The sequence below is a fragment of the Alosa pseudoharengus genome, unplaced genomic scaffold (assembly GCF_046254945.1).
Source record: "Alosa pseudoharengus isolate Yale_2024_CS ecotype anadromous, Long Island Sound unplaced genomic scaffold, YU_APseudo_1.1 YU_APseudo_1.1_scf_1, whole genome shotgun sequence".
Taxonomy (NCBI): Eukaryota; Metazoa; Chordata; class Actinopteri; order Clupeiformes; family Clupeidae; genus Alosa; species Alosa pseudoharengus.
In genome coordinates, this window is record NW_027468564.1 from 8,850,744 (window position 1) to 8,868,754 (window position 18,011).

General features: G+C 38.4%; 1 protein-coding gene across 1 annotated transcript in view; it reads left to right on the forward strand.

The window, feature by feature from the left end:
• LOC143116912 (NACHT, LRR and PYD domains-containing protein 3-like) overlaps positions 1–17,555 on the forward strand; it is an 83,827-nt gene extending 66,272 nt beyond the window's left edge. Inside the window, exons 8-12 of the mRNA XM_076278285.1 lie at positions 5,847–6,017; positions 7,695–7,868; positions 10,298–10,344; positions 13,935–14,481; positions 17,543–17,555. Coding sequence (XP_076134400.1) covers positions 5,847–6,017; positions 7,695–7,868; positions 10,298–10,344; positions 13,935–14,481; positions 17,543–17,555 — 952 coding nt within the window. The remainder of the gene's footprint in view (positions 1–5,846; positions 6,018–7,694; positions 7,869–10,297; positions 10,345–13,934; positions 14,482–17,542) is intronic.
• The last annotated feature ends 456 nt before the right edge of the window (positions 17,556–18,011 follow it).

The following is an 18,011-nucleotide window of genomic DNA, read 5'->3' on the forward strand; positions in this document are numbered from 1 at the left end:
ACAACCCTGACGACATCAGTACAGACATCCATTTCATACTGTGTAATGCGTCCATTTCAAACACACTGTATAATGCGAGCACTAGTGGAAATATTGCTTCCTGCTTGCGCTCATCTCTGAAGCATGATCATATTAACAGGCTGGTGTTTCTGGCAAAAAACCTTTAAGTATGTGCCATATTCACCGAAAATGCTGAAGTTCAAGACAAGTTAATTTCAGTGAGTTCTGAGTATGATGGGCCGGGCCAGTCCTTCCAGCCTTAATCCATTACTGGATGCAATTTGTTGAGTGTTGTTTACAAAAAACTTTAAAAATGCGCTAAACACAAGAAAGTTAATTTAAGTGTATTTAAGTTGTTCTGTCTTATTTGATTTTCTAGTATATTTATTTTATTCATTGAAAGTTTTATAGAAATTACAGAACAGCTGGATACATATTTATTTGTACATTATTTTCAATTTGAAGAACATTTTCTATTTTTTATTTGAACATTTTGTGTAGTTTAAGAATTTTGAAAACTCTCAGTTACAGTAAGTTTTTTTTGCCGAAATGCCAAATAAATGCATTTTATTTTCAAACTCAAAAAGAATCGTTTGAAGAATCATGATTTCAATCTTGACCAAAAAAATCGTGATTCTCATTTTTTCCATAATCGAGCAGCCCTACATCCATAGCAGTTGCAGTCAGCCTGATCCTACAATAACAGAGTGAAGCGGCACCTAACAGAAATAGAAGGGGGGGAAAAGAGACAGTTGTTAGATAAATATGTTCCACTGAACAACAAACTAACAGCTAAGCCTACAATAAAGTCATTTTACGCCACAACCTACCTAGACTTTTATCACCTGATGGGCTCAACCGATTGTGTTCCATTGTTCGACTGCACTGGCATAGGCTATCATACGACATGATATAGTGTTAAGTAAGACTTTTCACTCTGGAGTTTCATGACCTATCTGGTGTGTACAGGCTTTTAATTATAAAATAATTTCCCTCTCTCTTTCTCTCTCTCAGGCTCAGCAAGTGTGGTCTCTCAGATGAAGGTTATGTTTGCCTGGCTCTGGCTCTGATGATAAACCCCTCCTGTGTGAAAGAGCTGGATGTGAACAACAATCGTCCTGGAGGATCAGCACAGAAGCTGTTATCTGCTACACTGGAGGATCCTCATCGCAAAGTTGAAACACTTCAGTATGTACTTTAGAGAATCATTAACATCAAGTTGTAGTCTGGATTTATTTATGTATTTATTTATTTATACATACTGTACATACATACATACATACATACATACATACATACACACATGAGTGAGGATACATGAAATTGCTACTGTGTAATTTTACAGAACAGAACATTTGATTGGCAGACTTAAGGCGAGACACGGCAGGTGAAAACATTGTTTTTTCATGCACTGGTCAATTTCGAGATTTTGAGCTAGTATGTATTCTATCACACAACTACAACAAAAAAGTCTGATTTACACATTTAGGTGTTTATTTCATAATATTGTGTCTACCCGTGCCTGTATTATTTCTCCTAAATTCAGCCAAAGTTAGCCTAAAGTTAGTCTAACCTTGCATGCACTCCCGCGACCATGATCCAAAACATATCATGTGTAGTACCGTTGGAAAGCTCTGTTTTTCCTGTATCACGCTATGTGATCCATATATGGACACTTCCTTTGTATCAGCAACCAATCAGGAAAGTTCAAAGGCGAGTCTTAGCTGAGAACGGAATCTAATTGACTGTCTTTCAAGGCTGTTTTCTCAAAATGAGTTTCCTCTCCCACTCTGAACAAGAAATCTCCACTTCAGAAGTACGTACATACGCCAAACGTTCTAGACTTATGTCTAGTTATGTCTTCTAATAATATATTTAGAAGATTTTTACAGAAGGGTTTGTTGATACATTATTCCATGACATTACATGACATTTTATGCCTAAAAATGTAGCAAAAATTGTAGCGATTTTTTAAGGCTATTGACAGCATATTCTGATTTACAGGATAACAAAAGTAGATATACATAAATCCCTCTGTAATTCCCCCCCCATCTAATATCTGAACACAATGAAAACATAATTTTGAACCTGGCTGTATCCAATTCTCAGTTTTCGTGTTTTAAAATGTATGCAAATTAGCGCATATTTAATTAGATAATGTCTATTTGTATATGTAAACATTAAATTACAGAAAACTTGTTCTCATATTAATGTCTCGTTTGAATTACTCGCGAACCCGTGATCGCATCGATATGGCAAGCATATCAGATGAAAAAGGAGACACAGGGCTATCTATTGGTACCATGTATATCAATCCTTCTGGCTTATAAAAACAGACGAAGTAACTGCAAAATAATAACGTCACATACACAAACCAATGCTGCACACCCATTACTCTCGTTTGAAATACTCGCGGACCCGTGATCGGATAGATATGCCGGATGAAAGAGAAGACTCAGAGCTATGATTTGATACCAAGTACATCCTTCTGGGTTATAAAACAGACGAAATCTCATATAAAAATGAAACCCAACTAGTGTAACAAAAGCAAACACTTTAACAGCGGTACTTAATTGGGCATGAATCATTGTACTGAACGCTATTTTGACAATGAACACACGCAACATTCAAACTATTGATAAGATGTGCACTATGGAAACTGGTCTGTAACTTTGGACGAATAAATGGCATTCACTCGCCATATCCTAACTAAAAAAACCTTTTCTTGCTTACTTTATCGCAAACTCAGTAATTGGCCAGCTTTTTTCAATTCAAGGGCGAGCCCACAGTCTCTCCTGTGCCATGGAGCCTAAGTTTCAACTTCGAAAGCTTCTTTCACCGATGCCAGTCACGGGTCGCAATTACAAAGTCCGGGGAGGTTTGTTCAATCTTTTAAAGTTTTAAGTGCAGTAGCCCATCTGTCCCCTTTGAAATTATATCTCGAAGTAGCCTCAGATGAGGTCCAGTGTTAGATAGGCTACCATACTATCCAACCTATAGGAAAGGGCTAGCAGCTAAACACCTTGGAAACACTCTTATGTCAAACTCCACAAGCTAGCACTCCGACCATAGAGAGTATAAACCATGACTTTGACGATATCACAGATCGATAATAATTTGTTTACTAGCTGGTAACTAAACCACAGTGGGTCTGTAAACAGAATCCAATGTCCCTTTCTAATCACCCTGAAGGTAGTTGTTCACCATATCAGAGCAGATTGTTGATGCAGAGGGAGTTCAACTCGCAGAAACAGCTGCTAATTCCAAGAGACCCGTGCAATATCAACATCCACAAGGTAAAAATCTGCCAACTCTCCATTAACGTAAGCCTAAAGTAAACAGCAAAACTTGTTAATCCTCCGTGTTTCTGTGGTCAACTTGGAGTAACTAAGTTTTTAAGAGTTTCAAGGGAGGGAGAGAGAGCATCCGTGTGAGTTGCTGTTACGAGTGCCAGTAATCCAGGCTGCGTTAGCCTACATTGCTGTGACAATGCGTGTTAGCGTATTCGTATATGCACCGTAGCCTTCGCATAGGCCTAATGTAGAGGTGATGTGTGAGGGAGGGAGGGATACAGAGACAGCGGGCGTGTTGCTGTCACAAGTGTCTTCGTCCAGTTTTTCTACATGGCCTGTAGGCTAGGCCTACAGTATGTTGTGCTGCTCTACTGCGCAAAATGTATACCCCGAAATAAACACATACATAAATAGACATATTTTTTCCTTTGGCTTCCTCGAACATTTTCCCTATGTTTCGCCACTGCTTTGCAACAAATAGATTCCGGAGCAGTGTCCATGCTCCAGCAGCGCCCATACAGTAATTTTCACCCAAATAATCCTACTGAAGGTTGAGCTGGAGCCTGAAACTGATCGTCCCCCATCTAGTGGTAGTCAGACAGGCTCAATTGTGTAACCCATGCCATTAAAATTACTAATTTTCGTGTATATATAATATGCTGCAGCTGTTGCCTATAGAACTTTTCAGGCCCTACCATGCCAGTGATGTCATCGAAACTGGCAGCGTTCTAATGCTAACAAACGGAATGTTTGTGTTGCTTAAAAAAGGCTACGTATTGATTTTTTCTTTTTTGTGTAATTTATTTTTAATTGTCATAATCAACACATTATCAACATTGATTCTTTCAGTTCAGTTCATCTTTAAGCAAAAAACTATTTTGAACAAAAACATGTAACTTTTTCAACATATAAAAGACTTGACTTGACTATGACTTGCTATTCATGACTTGAGACTTGACTTAGACTTGAGACAACTTGACTTTTTATTTTTTCATAGATATTAAGGAGTTAACTTTACAATTTTAGAGAATATGCTTAGGTGCTGTTGCATATGTCATGTAAGCAAACCATTGTTACCAAGTGATGCAACAGACCAACAGCAAGTGCCAGATCAAATGAGACAGACTGAAGTAGGCTAACTTGCAAATATGGAAGGCTCTATGTTTACACCAAAACATAATAATGCTTTGCTACACAGATGATTTATCTGACAACTCAAAGGAGAAATGAACAGCAGTGTACAAGTGTGCAAATTAGCGACATAACCACCACCACGTCGATTTTTATCCATCAGAAGTTATTAGTGTTAGAAACCTAATGTCAAATTGAAGGCATGTTAAGGCATGGATTGGCTTTGAATCTATTATGCTTTTTAGTTCACACAATATTAGGTTAAAATGTGTGAAATAGTAAAGTGAAACATTTTCTTGTCTAAGTTTAATATTGATATGCTAGTGAAAATGTTGCTAATATAACCTAAAGTAAGCGCCTCTCTTTCTTCCTCCCTCTTAAACATGTCCCTGTTCCATACATTACAGCCTAGTAGTAACAACAGTCAGTAGGCCTAGCTAACTGCCAGCAATCAGCATATAAAAGTACCTTACTTCACGTTAGGCTCATGTATAATATGATACAGCACTGACAGTCCTAAACCCTACTAAAACCCATTGCGCCATCGCGCTTGTCAAAGTTTGGCAGTGACGTCGGCGGCAGCATTTGATTCATTGATTAGTTTACATTCTCCACATTATTGGGTCCCTCGAGGTGACAGGTATAACTTGAACTGTTTGAATATATTTTCATGACTTGATGTAGCTTACTTAATATTTGAGGCATATTGAAACAATAATAGGCTATTTTATAATAGGTCTACTTGAAATACATTTATTTTCATTTGTATACATTTCATCTCATTCTATAAACTGCTCAGATGTATGTGGCTTGAATGAATGCAATGTTTATTTGTTTGTTACAAATAAAACTCCAGCAGTTCATAACTAGCGTACTGTAGCTTATTTTAAAATGAAAACGTGGGTAAATCATCATGAATTTGATTCATGAATTTGATTCACATCATGAACATGAATGATTTGGCTTGACTTGCTTGACCCAAGCTATGACTTGACTTGACTTGCTTGGCCCAAGCTATGACGGGGTTACAAGGTTAAGACTTGAGACTTGCTTGTGACTTGCATTTGTGTGACTTACTCCAACCTATGGCAGATACCATAAACAACAATAAGCGGGAAACCCAGGAGTAAATGTACTTTCAATGTAATTCTAGTGTTGCTTAACAAGTAGGCTTCAGTATGTGACCTGTTGCTGTTACTGCAGAAGGACTATGTAGTAAAATAGTGCTACTTGCTTACAGGTAGCAAATGAATCATGAATCAATCAATAATCAGCAAATCTAAATGCCACACCGACTACACTGTTTACACAGCTATCATTTTCTGTGCATTTCACAAAATTTAGTCGATTTGATTCAAAGTAACCTTGCATAGTAATACTGTATGTTGAGTTTGGTCATAATTCTGTCGAATGTTGTTGCAGATTTGCTGACTGTAAACTCACAGATAAGTCCTGTGAGATTGTTACTTCAATTCTACAATCACCAAACTCCCTGCTACAGCTGGACTTGAGTTGCAATCATCTGGGGGATTCTGGAGTTCAGCTTCTCTCCAAAGGACTGTCCAGTTTTAACTGCAAAATACACATATTATGGTAGGTTACATTTTATAATTATCCTAGTCAGACTGCTGATCAGTGTTTCCCAAACTTTTTTTCTGGGGACCCACTTTTTAAAAATGACAGACCATCGCGACCCATTTCTCTTCAGATCTAACATGCAACCTGCATGCAACCATATTGTTTTAGGCCACAGGTTCTCAAACTTTTCTTGGGGGTATTCTTGCATGCTACGCAGTCGTCACTCTGCATAGTAAGCTGTTCCTGTATTTCTAAAGAGTGATGTTGTAGGCTACGTTGCGTTGCAGACAAATGGATCCATAACACCGTCAATTCCTATGTAATCATAGCAAGTAACTCAAGTCGTTATATTGTAGCCTATTTGTGGAGGTTTCTTTATTTGGAAAGTTGAATCCGCATTTTCCTCTGGAGTTAAACGTTGGTTTGTAGGCCGTATACCAAGGCCGTGTATGTTGTGACAAGCTATGTTGTAAGAATGTGAAATGAATAAATATCAGAACAAGAGGCTTTTGCGCAATAGTCAAAAGATAATGCGCCTTTACCGTAGCCTACAGTATAGAGTTTGCGAGGTGAAAAATGAGAGGAAATAATAGTGTTTAAAATGTCCATTTAAATTGTAGCCTAATATAATGCACTGTTGAACGTTTTAAATCCGAAATAATAAGGAATGTGAGGAGGTTGCTATTAATTTTAAAGACTGCATCTACAATCGAAACTATCTACAGCCTATGACGCAAATTGAATAGCCATGTCCGGTATACGGATGTAGATTTTAATTGGTCAAGTTGAAGAGCTGGTGTCCGTTAATGTTCGTGCAAATAGGCTGATTCATGTCCCTTGCATTTCGCAACTGTGAGGTCCATGACAGGCGTCCCACAGAAATGTTTCATTTTGCGAGTGAGATGTCCACGCTGTCCCCTCTGCGACGTGTTCGCCCCCCAGTTTCAGAGCTATTCTAAATGCAAAATTGCACAGAGGGCCGTGACTGTGGTAAACTATCCTAATAGAAAAATGATAGCTTTCCAGGCTAAATGGTATAAGTTAGGCCTATTAGACAACATAAATACCAACCCAAATAAAATCTCCTGCGACCCACCTGTGGGTCGCGACCCAGTCTTTGGGAAACACTGATGTAAAACACACTGTACTTGGCCTCTGGCCTCGTGCCTAATTGCAAATCACAGCCAAGTGTTAAGCTAAAAGCCCAGGCTACTAGCTTTCATGCCAGCAGCACTCTTGAGGCGTCAGGGAGTGAGGTTTACCAACATTCCACACACACAGCTAAGCTAGCTGGCATCCGTTACAGTGTGTTTTACAGGGTACCTGAACATTTATTTAGAGCATGGAGCAGCTTTATAGTTTATTGATATTTTATATAATGTGTATTAATAATAATCATATTATTATAATAATATTAATAATAATAATAATAATAATAATGCCTGTTCTTAAAATCCACTGCACAACAATGTAATTTAGGTACTGAATAGGTATAGTGTTGATAGGAAGTTTTTTTCAGCCAAATGTTGACAACTGTAAAAGCAAATGTGTTTAAACAGGAGAGTGTACTAATTCAATAGATATCTCCTCCATACTTCGCATCACAGTCATCATATTAAATTAACTACAGTCTGTATATCTCTCTCTCTCTATCTGTCTTTCTTTCTTTCTCTCTCTCTCTCTCTCTCACAGGCTCTCTGATTGTTTCATCTCAGAGAAGGGTTGTGGTTTTTTGGCTTCAGCTCTGACTTCAAACCCCTCCCATCTAAAAGAGCTGGATCTGAGCTACAATCATCCTGGAGAATCAGGACTGAAGCTGTTATCTGCTAGACTGGAGGATCCTGTCTGTAAACTGGAGATACTTAAGTATGTTCAGAGAGAAACCTCAGTGTTGCACATTTAGATATTGTATCCATTGTGTAGACCATAGTTGTTTCTCCATACCGAGTGTAGAGGCCTATTTTTAATAATGAAAATATATAGAGGTGCATTCAAATTCGAAAGCATAGCCGAATGTTAAGGAACCTTTGCAAACAGTTTTCTGTATGGTTTGTAGCTGTTCAGAGAGAGCATATTTGCATATTTGCCACAAACATTCATCACTGTTTTCCAAATTTGAATGCCTGTCAGATTCCAGGCTGGGAGATGAACAGAAAGACAGGGAGGTGAGCAGAAGGACAGGGAGCTGTTTATCTCTGGAAGACAAGAAATATTATTTTCTGATTGTCTGACAGGGGGGCTATTAATTCTGTATATCGGGAGTACATGAAGTACATCAAATTTAATCACTGTCAGTAACAACAGTAACCAAAGAAAGTTGTACAACAAACAATCATTAATTCAGTGTTCCCTACAAGTGATCCGTGACCCACAGGTGGGCCGTGAAGGTGTTGCTGCTGGTCCCTGATCATGCATTAAATAATGGAGTTTCACTTTTGGAAAGTGTATTTGTTATTCAGAGGTAGTTTGAGGGAAGCCATGGCCTACTGGATAGGGCTACCCAACCAGTAGGAAAAATGTGGGCAGGGGAAGTGGTTGATCACTGCTTTCCTATGCCAACATCCATGGCTGAAGTGCCCTTGAGCAAGGCAACTAACCCCTCACTACTCCCCGAGCACCGCTGAAGCAGGCAGCTCACTGCTTCGGGTTAGTGTGTGCTTTACCTCACTGTGTGTTCACTGTGTGCTGTGTGTGTTTCACTAATTTACAGATTGGGATAATTGCAGAGACCAAATTTCCCAAAGTAGTTGTGGTTAATCCAACTTTGTTTATTCAATGCCCATTTATTCATCTCCTGCTCTGAAATATTTGGTTGGTATATTGTACCATAGTAAGTCATGGAAATTATTTTTTTTTGTCAGGGAAAAGTCCTGGAATGGAATTTTACATTTGACTTAGAGTGGGAACCCTATCTTTATCACAAGAATAACTTGTGGCAGTTAAACTGGACATTTGGTTAGGCTAAACTTGAAGATATTAAGCGCTGCGGAGCTCTAAAGCAGCGGAATACAAGCCGGCATTCAGATTAAACAGAGACCCTCATTTGTTCCAAAATAATAAATTCTTAAAAAGAATCATGTTAATCAATAACTTAACCAAAAACATAAAAATGCTTAGATCTGACAGGTTTTGTCAAAATGTAACTCAAAACTATCTAAGGCACGGAGTCGAGAAAGAGGGTGAGAGATTAGCCTATAACAATAAATTAGGCTATTTAACAAAGCCTCATAAAAAAATAACTACCGTACATCCTCAAATTATGGCCAGGGTCTTTTATTTACTTAGACTGCTCAAAGCACAGGGCTTTATTTGGGACAGGCATAGGCTATATAGAGCAGGCCTTTATTACTATGTGCGTTTTATTGTGAGACATGAGTTTTCGTTTGGAGCGCATACCGCTATCAAAAACAGAAGATTTTCTGTTTGGTTTGGGATTTAATTTACTTTTGGACAGTTTGATTATATTGCTCAATTGCTCAATGTTGGGACTGATGAGCACAGACATCTGGGGGGGGGGGGGTATTTGATGGCTCACTATTACATTTCATAGTAATTGAAAGAGTCGAGATTTTCACCCGCTGTTTATTGTGAGACAAGGCAGCCGCTTTCATTCATTTAAAACGTGCACTGTGCTGTAATGGAAACCTTATTGCGTAGCCAAGTAGCCTAAATTAAGTTTCAATTGCATGATTTACTTTATTAAATTCGTAGGAATGCTTGGAATGCCTCCAGTCATGACTTTTCATTGACAACAAGGTATTAAACCAACCGACAATATAAAATATTAAGAAGAGATCTCATTTCATTGAGTTAAATCGAAACAATGTATTTTATTGGTCGTGCACAAATAATACTGGTAGGCAATTATTGCATCGCAGTGTTTGCAGTGAACTAACGTTAGTTTAATCGACAACAAATTAACATGATAGACAAAATTCCTAATGATCAACTATCGATCATCGATTAATCATGCCATTCCCTAATACTTATACTCCTCAGGTTGCTCACTAACTCAAATCTTAGTACAGGACAGACAGTGTTAGGGATTTTTACTTCATGATTGTCTCTACTAGAGGGGCCTTGAAGTGGCACCTTGGGACAAGTGGGTTGAATGTGAAAAAGACAGCTGGAAAGAAAGTTACTTCATTACTTTATATCAGGGGAAACATATGGCAGCAGACTTTTCTGTGGGATAAAAAAATCACCATATATTTCACAGGTGGCACAAACAGAAAAACAGCAATGTTGACATCTGTCAGATGGTACATGTGTGTGACATTTAGTTTTTCTTACAGAACTGACCATGCTTCTCTAAGCAGAGCACGACCACGTTTGCAGAAATGTAAGATATTTTTATTTTTTATTATTGTTTATTCAGTATTTGTGATCATTCACATTCACGTGTTTTAGCATGGTATGCTTGAATGTGTGAACGGTTGTCTAATAGCAATGTGTGTGTATGACTGTGTGTGTGTGTGACAGTGTTTGTTTGTGTTTGTGTGTGTGTTTGTGTGTGGTTCTTTGTGGTCCTGTGTATGTGTTTCTGTGTGTGTGTGTTTATGTTTGGTAGGGTGAGTAAGTGCATGTGTGTTTGTTTGTGTTGACATGGCCTGTGTGTGTGTGTGTGTGTGTGTTTGTAGGGTGAGTAGCTGTGTGTGTGTGTATGTGTGTGTGTGTGTGTTGGTAAGGTGTATAAGAGTGTTTTTGTGTTGAAGTGGTGTGTGTGTGTTTGTGTATGTGTGTGTGTTTGTAGGGTGAGTAGCGGTGTGTGTGTGTGTGTGTGTGTGTGTTTGTGTTTATGTGGTGTGTGTGTGTGTTGAGTTTGGTGTGTGTGTGTTCTCATGTTCTCTCTTCCTGTCTGCAGATGTGTGTGTGAGTGTGTGTTTGTGTGTGTGTGTTTGTGTATGTGATGGCAGGGTGTGTAGGAGTGTGTGTTTGTGTTGAAGTAGTGTGTGTGTGTGTGTGTGTTCCCCATATTCTGATGAGGATGTTCAAATGTGTTCTGTGTGTGTTTGTGTTGAAGTGTGTGTGTATGTGTGTGTGTGTGTGTGTGTGTTTTCATATTCTCTCCTCTCCTCTTGTCTGCAGATGTGTGTGTGAGTGTGTGTTTGTGTATGTGTTGATAGCAGTGGCAGACCGCCTTTTCTGAAGGCCTAACTATTTTCAAACAAATTAAAAATAATAGTGTCTTGGTAACACTTTATAATGACTACACACAATTCATCATTAAGCCTTTGTTACTTATTAGTTAATGGTTTGTTCATCATTAGTAATTTATTGTTCATACATAATTTATCATCAGTAAAGCATTGTTCACACAGTTATAAATGGTTTGTTCATAGTAAATAAGCCTATATCTAAAACATGTTTATATATTATTGTTAATACTTATTATTATACGGCTCTTCACAATGCAAGTAGAATGCTCCATTGACTTGAATGGGATTTCCGAAAGTTCTAGCGGTCATTATTTCTTGGGAAAGGACCTCTGAAAACAAGAATGACCGCTGTCAATGGCAACGGAGTTTGCGCTTGGAACTTCATTCAAAAGTGAAAGCAGACGGTTGATCAGCTGTGTTCTAAAGAATGTTTGATTCAAGTTCAGCGTGTGTTGCGAACTATTTGTTTCTCAGCAAAAGCCACGACGAAACGGTAACAAATAAGTGTAAAGAGACATATCATGGAGTTTATTTTTTCGTTTTGGCAAGTAGCCGTATAATAAGCGGGATAATGTATAGAACGCCGGTCATTATGGGAAAATAAGCCCCTTCAGGGCGAAACAAGACCCCTCCGCTGGCGCATCGGGGTCCGGTTCGCCCTGTCGGGACTTATTTTCTCCATAATGACCGGCGTTCTATACATTATCCCTTACATAAATGATGGAATAATATGTTTTTGATGAAGTAATATTTCCATTATTTAACAGTTGTTACATACACATGCACTAATGATTAGTTAGGGTGAGGATACATACTTTATAAACCATTTCCTAATACTATAATTCATGATTAATCTAAAGTGAGGACGTTTTATGCCTTGCAACACATTTACAAATGAGTTCTAAAGTTTACACTTGCATTTATTCATTTAGCAGACACTTTCGCCCAAAGCGACTTACACATGTCAACGAAATTAAAAGGCAAGGCCACATGTGTTACCAGTGTCTTTTATAACATTTTACTTTATCATTTATTATTTGCTTCTGCTTCTCCTTCCCCGACCGTTCTCGACTACTACCGTATCCTACCGCTGTCCACTATGTGATTTGATTGACAGATTGTGTGAACAAATAGTGAGGGGGTGCGATACAAGCTCTGAAGAAAGTCACCCGCGATATGGAACTGATTTGACCAGGCTACTTTATTGTATAGTAGCATAGGGTTTGTAATTATAGTAATAGTTTACTATTGTTGGTTTACATGTGACACATGTGTTTTCCTGTTCATTTGTTATGTTGGTGAAATTACAAAAAAAGAAAGTAAAACTGCTCAAATATGTTCAACATCTAGTATTTACTGAAATGTGCATAATTCACGGTGGTTACCATCCAGTGACGTCATAATATGCAAATTAGATGAGTAAATTTACCCCCTTCATAAACTTCTGTTCATACTCAATGATTTTCACATTTACAGTAGGACTTTATCTCTGACCACTTACAAGCCATGGCCTTTTGAAATTTTGATGTAAAAATCCAATTTATTTTTTTAAACCCTGGCGGCTAAAGGGTTAACACAAGTTATGGCGGCCTTACATTGTACGATTTTGGTCTGTTTTCACAGTCAGCGACTAAATTTCCAAAGTCGGACAGAAATCATGGGAGTTGTACTGGAATCGCGGCGCGCTCCCGTCAACTAGATCGTTAAGTGTAAGGGGCCAATCTTAGCGGTTTTAAGTCAGTCGGAGTCAGTCTTTTTCTAGTTTTGCTGTTACGACAATATCAAACATGTTTGATATTATCACAAGTCTTTTGAGTCGTGGCTCATGCAAATAGTGACGTGAACAATATGAAAACCAATAGTGACCTCTCTCCAACACCAAACAGGAAGGGGCAAAGTAGGCGACAGCTGTAGCCTATATGATTATTTGTTATTCTTATAATATTTGTCATTTCTTATACATATTTAGTCGGCTCTTCCACGTGACAGAACAACTCTATATCGGTTAGGGATGTCACGCATGAAACAATGCTGCAGAAACATGAAAATATGACTTTAGTCTGAGTTTAGTAGGCTATCGTTTCAGTTCCTGTTTATCTATTGCATGATGGGTAATAATTTAAAGGAATCTAGTTGCAGTCTTGTAAATAGTGACCCTGCAAGATCCCTAGTCATTGCAAAATCATAGTCTGTGACTTAAAACTCTACTACTTGTCTTTAGATGTGAGAGGGTCTGAGACTGTAGTCTTTCAAAAATCTTTTCCAAATCTTTGCAAATCTTTCCAAAGTCTTTCCATGTCAGTGTAAGGAGGGCTTTAGGCAACCGATAGCCTAAATATTTCTGCATAAACCCATACCTGAGTGCACTTGTTCACTTTCAATATGATATGCACTAAATTGCATGTCTTTACTGGACAACAGCAGGCAGCAGTTTGTAATGACTATGGTTGGTAAATAAATAGCCTAGCAGTCTATTCACTTTGCTGCTGACAAGGATGATGGCTGGGTGCCATTCGCCTAATAAAGATCTAAGCAATGCGGAATTCAAACATTAATTCAAAGATCCTTGATTACTACCGCTTTAACCCTTTCTGATTAATTGTTTGTGTAACAAAGATTCTAGAGTGCTACACAGACTCGCTTAAGAGAGAGAGAAAACGTTTTCCCCACTGTGAAATGCTGGGTGTGTGTGTGTGTGTGTGTGTGTGTGTGTGTGTGTGTGTGTGTGTGTGTGTTTGTGTTCTCATATTGTCTCCTCTCCTCTTGTCTGCAGATGCCTGTGATCTCACACTGGACGCAAACACAGCAAACAGAAATCTCTCTCTCTCTGAGGGGAACAGAAAGGTGACATTTGTGAGTGAGCAGCAGCCGTATCCTGAACACTCAGACAGATTTGACTGCAGGCATCAGGTGTTGTGTACGGAGGGTCTGACTGGACGCTGCTACTGGGAGGCTGAGTGGAGTGGAGGTGGAGCTGAGATATCTGTGGCCTATAAAAGCATCAAGAGGAAAGGGTGGGTTGATGACGTCCTAATGGGACAGAATGCCAAGTCCTGGAGTTTGATCTGCTCTCCTGATTACAGTTACTCTGTCCACCACAATAAGAAACGCACTGACATACCTGCCCCCTCCTCCCGCTCCAGAACAGTAGGAGTTTACCTGGACTGGCCGGACGGCACTCTGTCCTTCTACAGCGTCTCCTCTGACACACTCACCCACCTGCACACGTTCCACTTCACACTCACTGAGCCCCTCTATCCAGGGTTTTATGTTTATTCTGGCTCCTCAGTGTCCCTGTGCTTGAGGGACAGCCGTGGCTGGTTAGGGCTTCGGACTTGTAACCGGAGGGTTGCCGGTTCGAACCCCGACCAGTAGGAACGGGTGAAGTGCCTTTGAGCAAGGCACCTAACCCCTCACTGCTCCCCGAGCGCCGCTGTAGCAGGCAGCTCACTGCGTCGGGATTAGTGTGTGTTTGACCTCACTGTGTGTTCACTGTGTGCTGAGTGTGTTTCACTAATTCACGGATTGGGATAAATGCAGAGACCAAATTTCCCTCTTATACTTATACTTTCCTACTTATACTTATACTTACTACATACACATGAGCTCCTCCTCCTACAATATTAGACCTACTGGCCTATATTTGTCCGAATGAGGCCCGGCTAGAATCCCGAACCATAATTTGAGGATTTAGGTATGCATGTGTGTTTCAGGTATAGTGCAAGCACTAATCTCTGATTGAAAGTGCACAGAACTTGTACATTTGAGAGCGCTCTCTCGTGGCTGTAGACGGTAATGTTTAATGTAGGTTCATGTCAGTTAATTAATTAACATTTAAAAACATGTTCAATTATATATATACATTTTCAGATATAAGTCGCATACAATATATTCATATATAGACTACTGTTTTGATGAAACTAAACAAATGCTGATATTGCTTTCTTTATATTATGCTCTTTTCCTTAAAATTAATGTGTGGATTATGAGAATGTTTCAGCTACAACAATATTATGTATTCTGTTCTCTCTAAAGTTTAGTTATTTTAAAGTTTAGTTACAGTGGGTATCAGTTAAGTTTGGACGGTTTCCTGCATCAATCGCGCACACCATATTCTCGGCAGAAATGGCACAAACTGCAGTTGACACAAACAACCACAAGTTGTCACTTGGGAGTTCTGCCACTACTATTTTTGATGCGACTTGACTTACTGCTTCCATGACGCAGTTTCCAAGTCAGTCCAAGTCAGTTTAACAATCAGAGACAGGTGAGCCATTACCAAACATATATGATAATACAATAGCGTGAGTTTATATATCTTATCAGTGGCGTCACCAGCCGATTTTGCCGGGGCTTCAGCCCCGAATGTTTCGAGTGTAGCCTCGAATGTATTTTGAAAAGTTGACTAACAAATATACCATTATTCGGATCATTGGAACTGTGAGAAGAGGTGGACCTATTTGTCAAATATAAAAGCAGGACACGGGTTTCCTCTCACTCTCCTTCATGCAGCAGATCTAACTTGAACATTACCTTAGGCTACCATAATTTGAAACGTAGGCTGCTTAGAGCGCGCGCATGCACGAGAGAGAGAGACAGAGAGTCAGTCAGTTCCAGGGTTGGGCATGTCATTGTTTGCATTTCCTATTTAGTATAAGAAAGGGTAACACTTTATAATAACTACACACAATTCATCATTTATTAAGCCTTTGTTACTTATTAGTTAATGGTTTGTTCATCATTAGTAATTTCTAATTTATCATCAGTAAAGCATTTGTTCACACAGTTATAAATAGTTTGTTCATAGTAAATAAGCCTATATCTAAAATATTTGTATACATTATTGTTAATACTTAATAAATTATGCAATAATATGTTTTTGATTAAGTAAGTATACATATTTTATAAACCACTTCCTAATACTATAATTCATAATTAACTCAGGAGTTACAAGTGGTTAGTTAATAATATTTTGTGAGCTCATCTAAAGTGAGGACGTTTTATGCCTTGCAACACATTTACAAAGGAGTCTGGTTTCCAGGCTATAAAGTTTACACTTGCATTTATTAATTTAGCCGACACTTTCACCCAAAGCGACTTACACATGTCAATGAAATTAAAAGGCAAGGTGGACGCTGGGGTTTGAACCCCCAACTTTATGGATTACTGCATGTTAACCCGGCTCCCTATCCACTACACTACCTCTGCCCAGTGATATTACAACAGTCAATTAAAAAATATAATATAGATATGCATGTTTACTATGAACAAACCATTTTTAACTGTGTGTAAACATGATTTACAAATGAGAATAAATGTAGGAATAATGCTTTGCAAACAAAGAATACAGCATTTAATAATAGTTTACAGATGTTTAATAACAGTGTGTAGTAGAAGAAAACAGAAACTCTTGCATAGTTGTAGGGGTTTCTATCTGGGCCAAGGTAGTGTAGTGGATAAGGCGCAGGACTAGCATGCAGTAGCCTGAAAAGTTCGGGGTTCGATTCCCGGCTTTCACTGTTATGCCAATGGCCTTCAATTTAATTGACATGTACGTCGCTTGTCTGCTAAATGAATGAATGTGAATGTAATCTTTACAACTCATTTGGAAATGTGTTACAAGGCATAGAAAGTCCTCACTTTAGATAAGCTTACAAAATATCATTAACTAACCACTTGTAACTCCTGAAATCATGAATTATAGTATTAGGAAGTGGTTTATAAAATATGTATCCTCACCCTAACTAATCATTAGTGCATGTGTATGTAACAACTGTTAAATAATGGAAATATTACGTCATCAACAAAATATTATTGCAACATTTATTAAGTATTAACAATAATTCATAAGCATATTTTAGATATAGGCTTATTTACTATGAACAAACCATTTATAACTGTGTGTACAAATACTTTATTTATAAGAATTAACATAGGAACAATGCTTTACAAATGATGAACAAAGCATTTTGTAATAGTTTGCAAGTGGTTTATAATAAGAAAATGATTTCATTTTAAGTGGTTGTTTCATTACTTATTAAGTATAAATCATGTACTTACAAACATATTTTTTGGATAGGCTTATTTACAATGAACAAACCATTTATAATTGTGTGAACAAATGCTTTACTGATGATAAATTATGTATGAACAAGAAATTACTAATGATGAAGAAACCATTAACTAATAAGTAACAAAGGCTTAATAAATGATGAATTGCGTGTAGTTATTATAAAGTATTACCGCACCTGGAAAGATGATAGAAGATGCTTTCTGAATAGCACAAATGTTCTTCCCAATTGTTTCCATAAAATAGGCTAAGTCAAAGACAGAAAACTAAGTCTTATAATGACATAATGGTATAGTCTTTTTTCCATTTAGGATGCGCGGGTGAGGGATAAGGCTTTCATGGTGGACCACACACTTTTTCTTGTGTCAGGAACTCTGCGCATAGGCTTAGTCTGTCCATAGTCCAGCTCCAGCGAAGACGGCTCTGGTCATCCCATACCCTCCCCCCACTTCCTCTAGCCTACCATTATGAAGACCTGCAGGGAGTAAAAAGGACTTGTTGCCGTTTTGGGACATTAAGCTTTTTCACGTTAAGCCCCCCTCCCCCACCCCCTTCTTTCACAAGCAGTGGGGGAGCGCGGGCACAGAGTAACACTTTTTGGCTTTGGCTAAATATTTCTAAAATCATTTGAGTTTCACTAGTCATATGTTTTAACAAGCAACACTTGTTATTGAACTAACAGCATACGCGTAGATTACGGGGGAAAGGGGGACATGTCCCCACCACTATTTATAATTTGAATTTTGTCACTTAATGTGCAAACCAATTGCGACCGAAAAA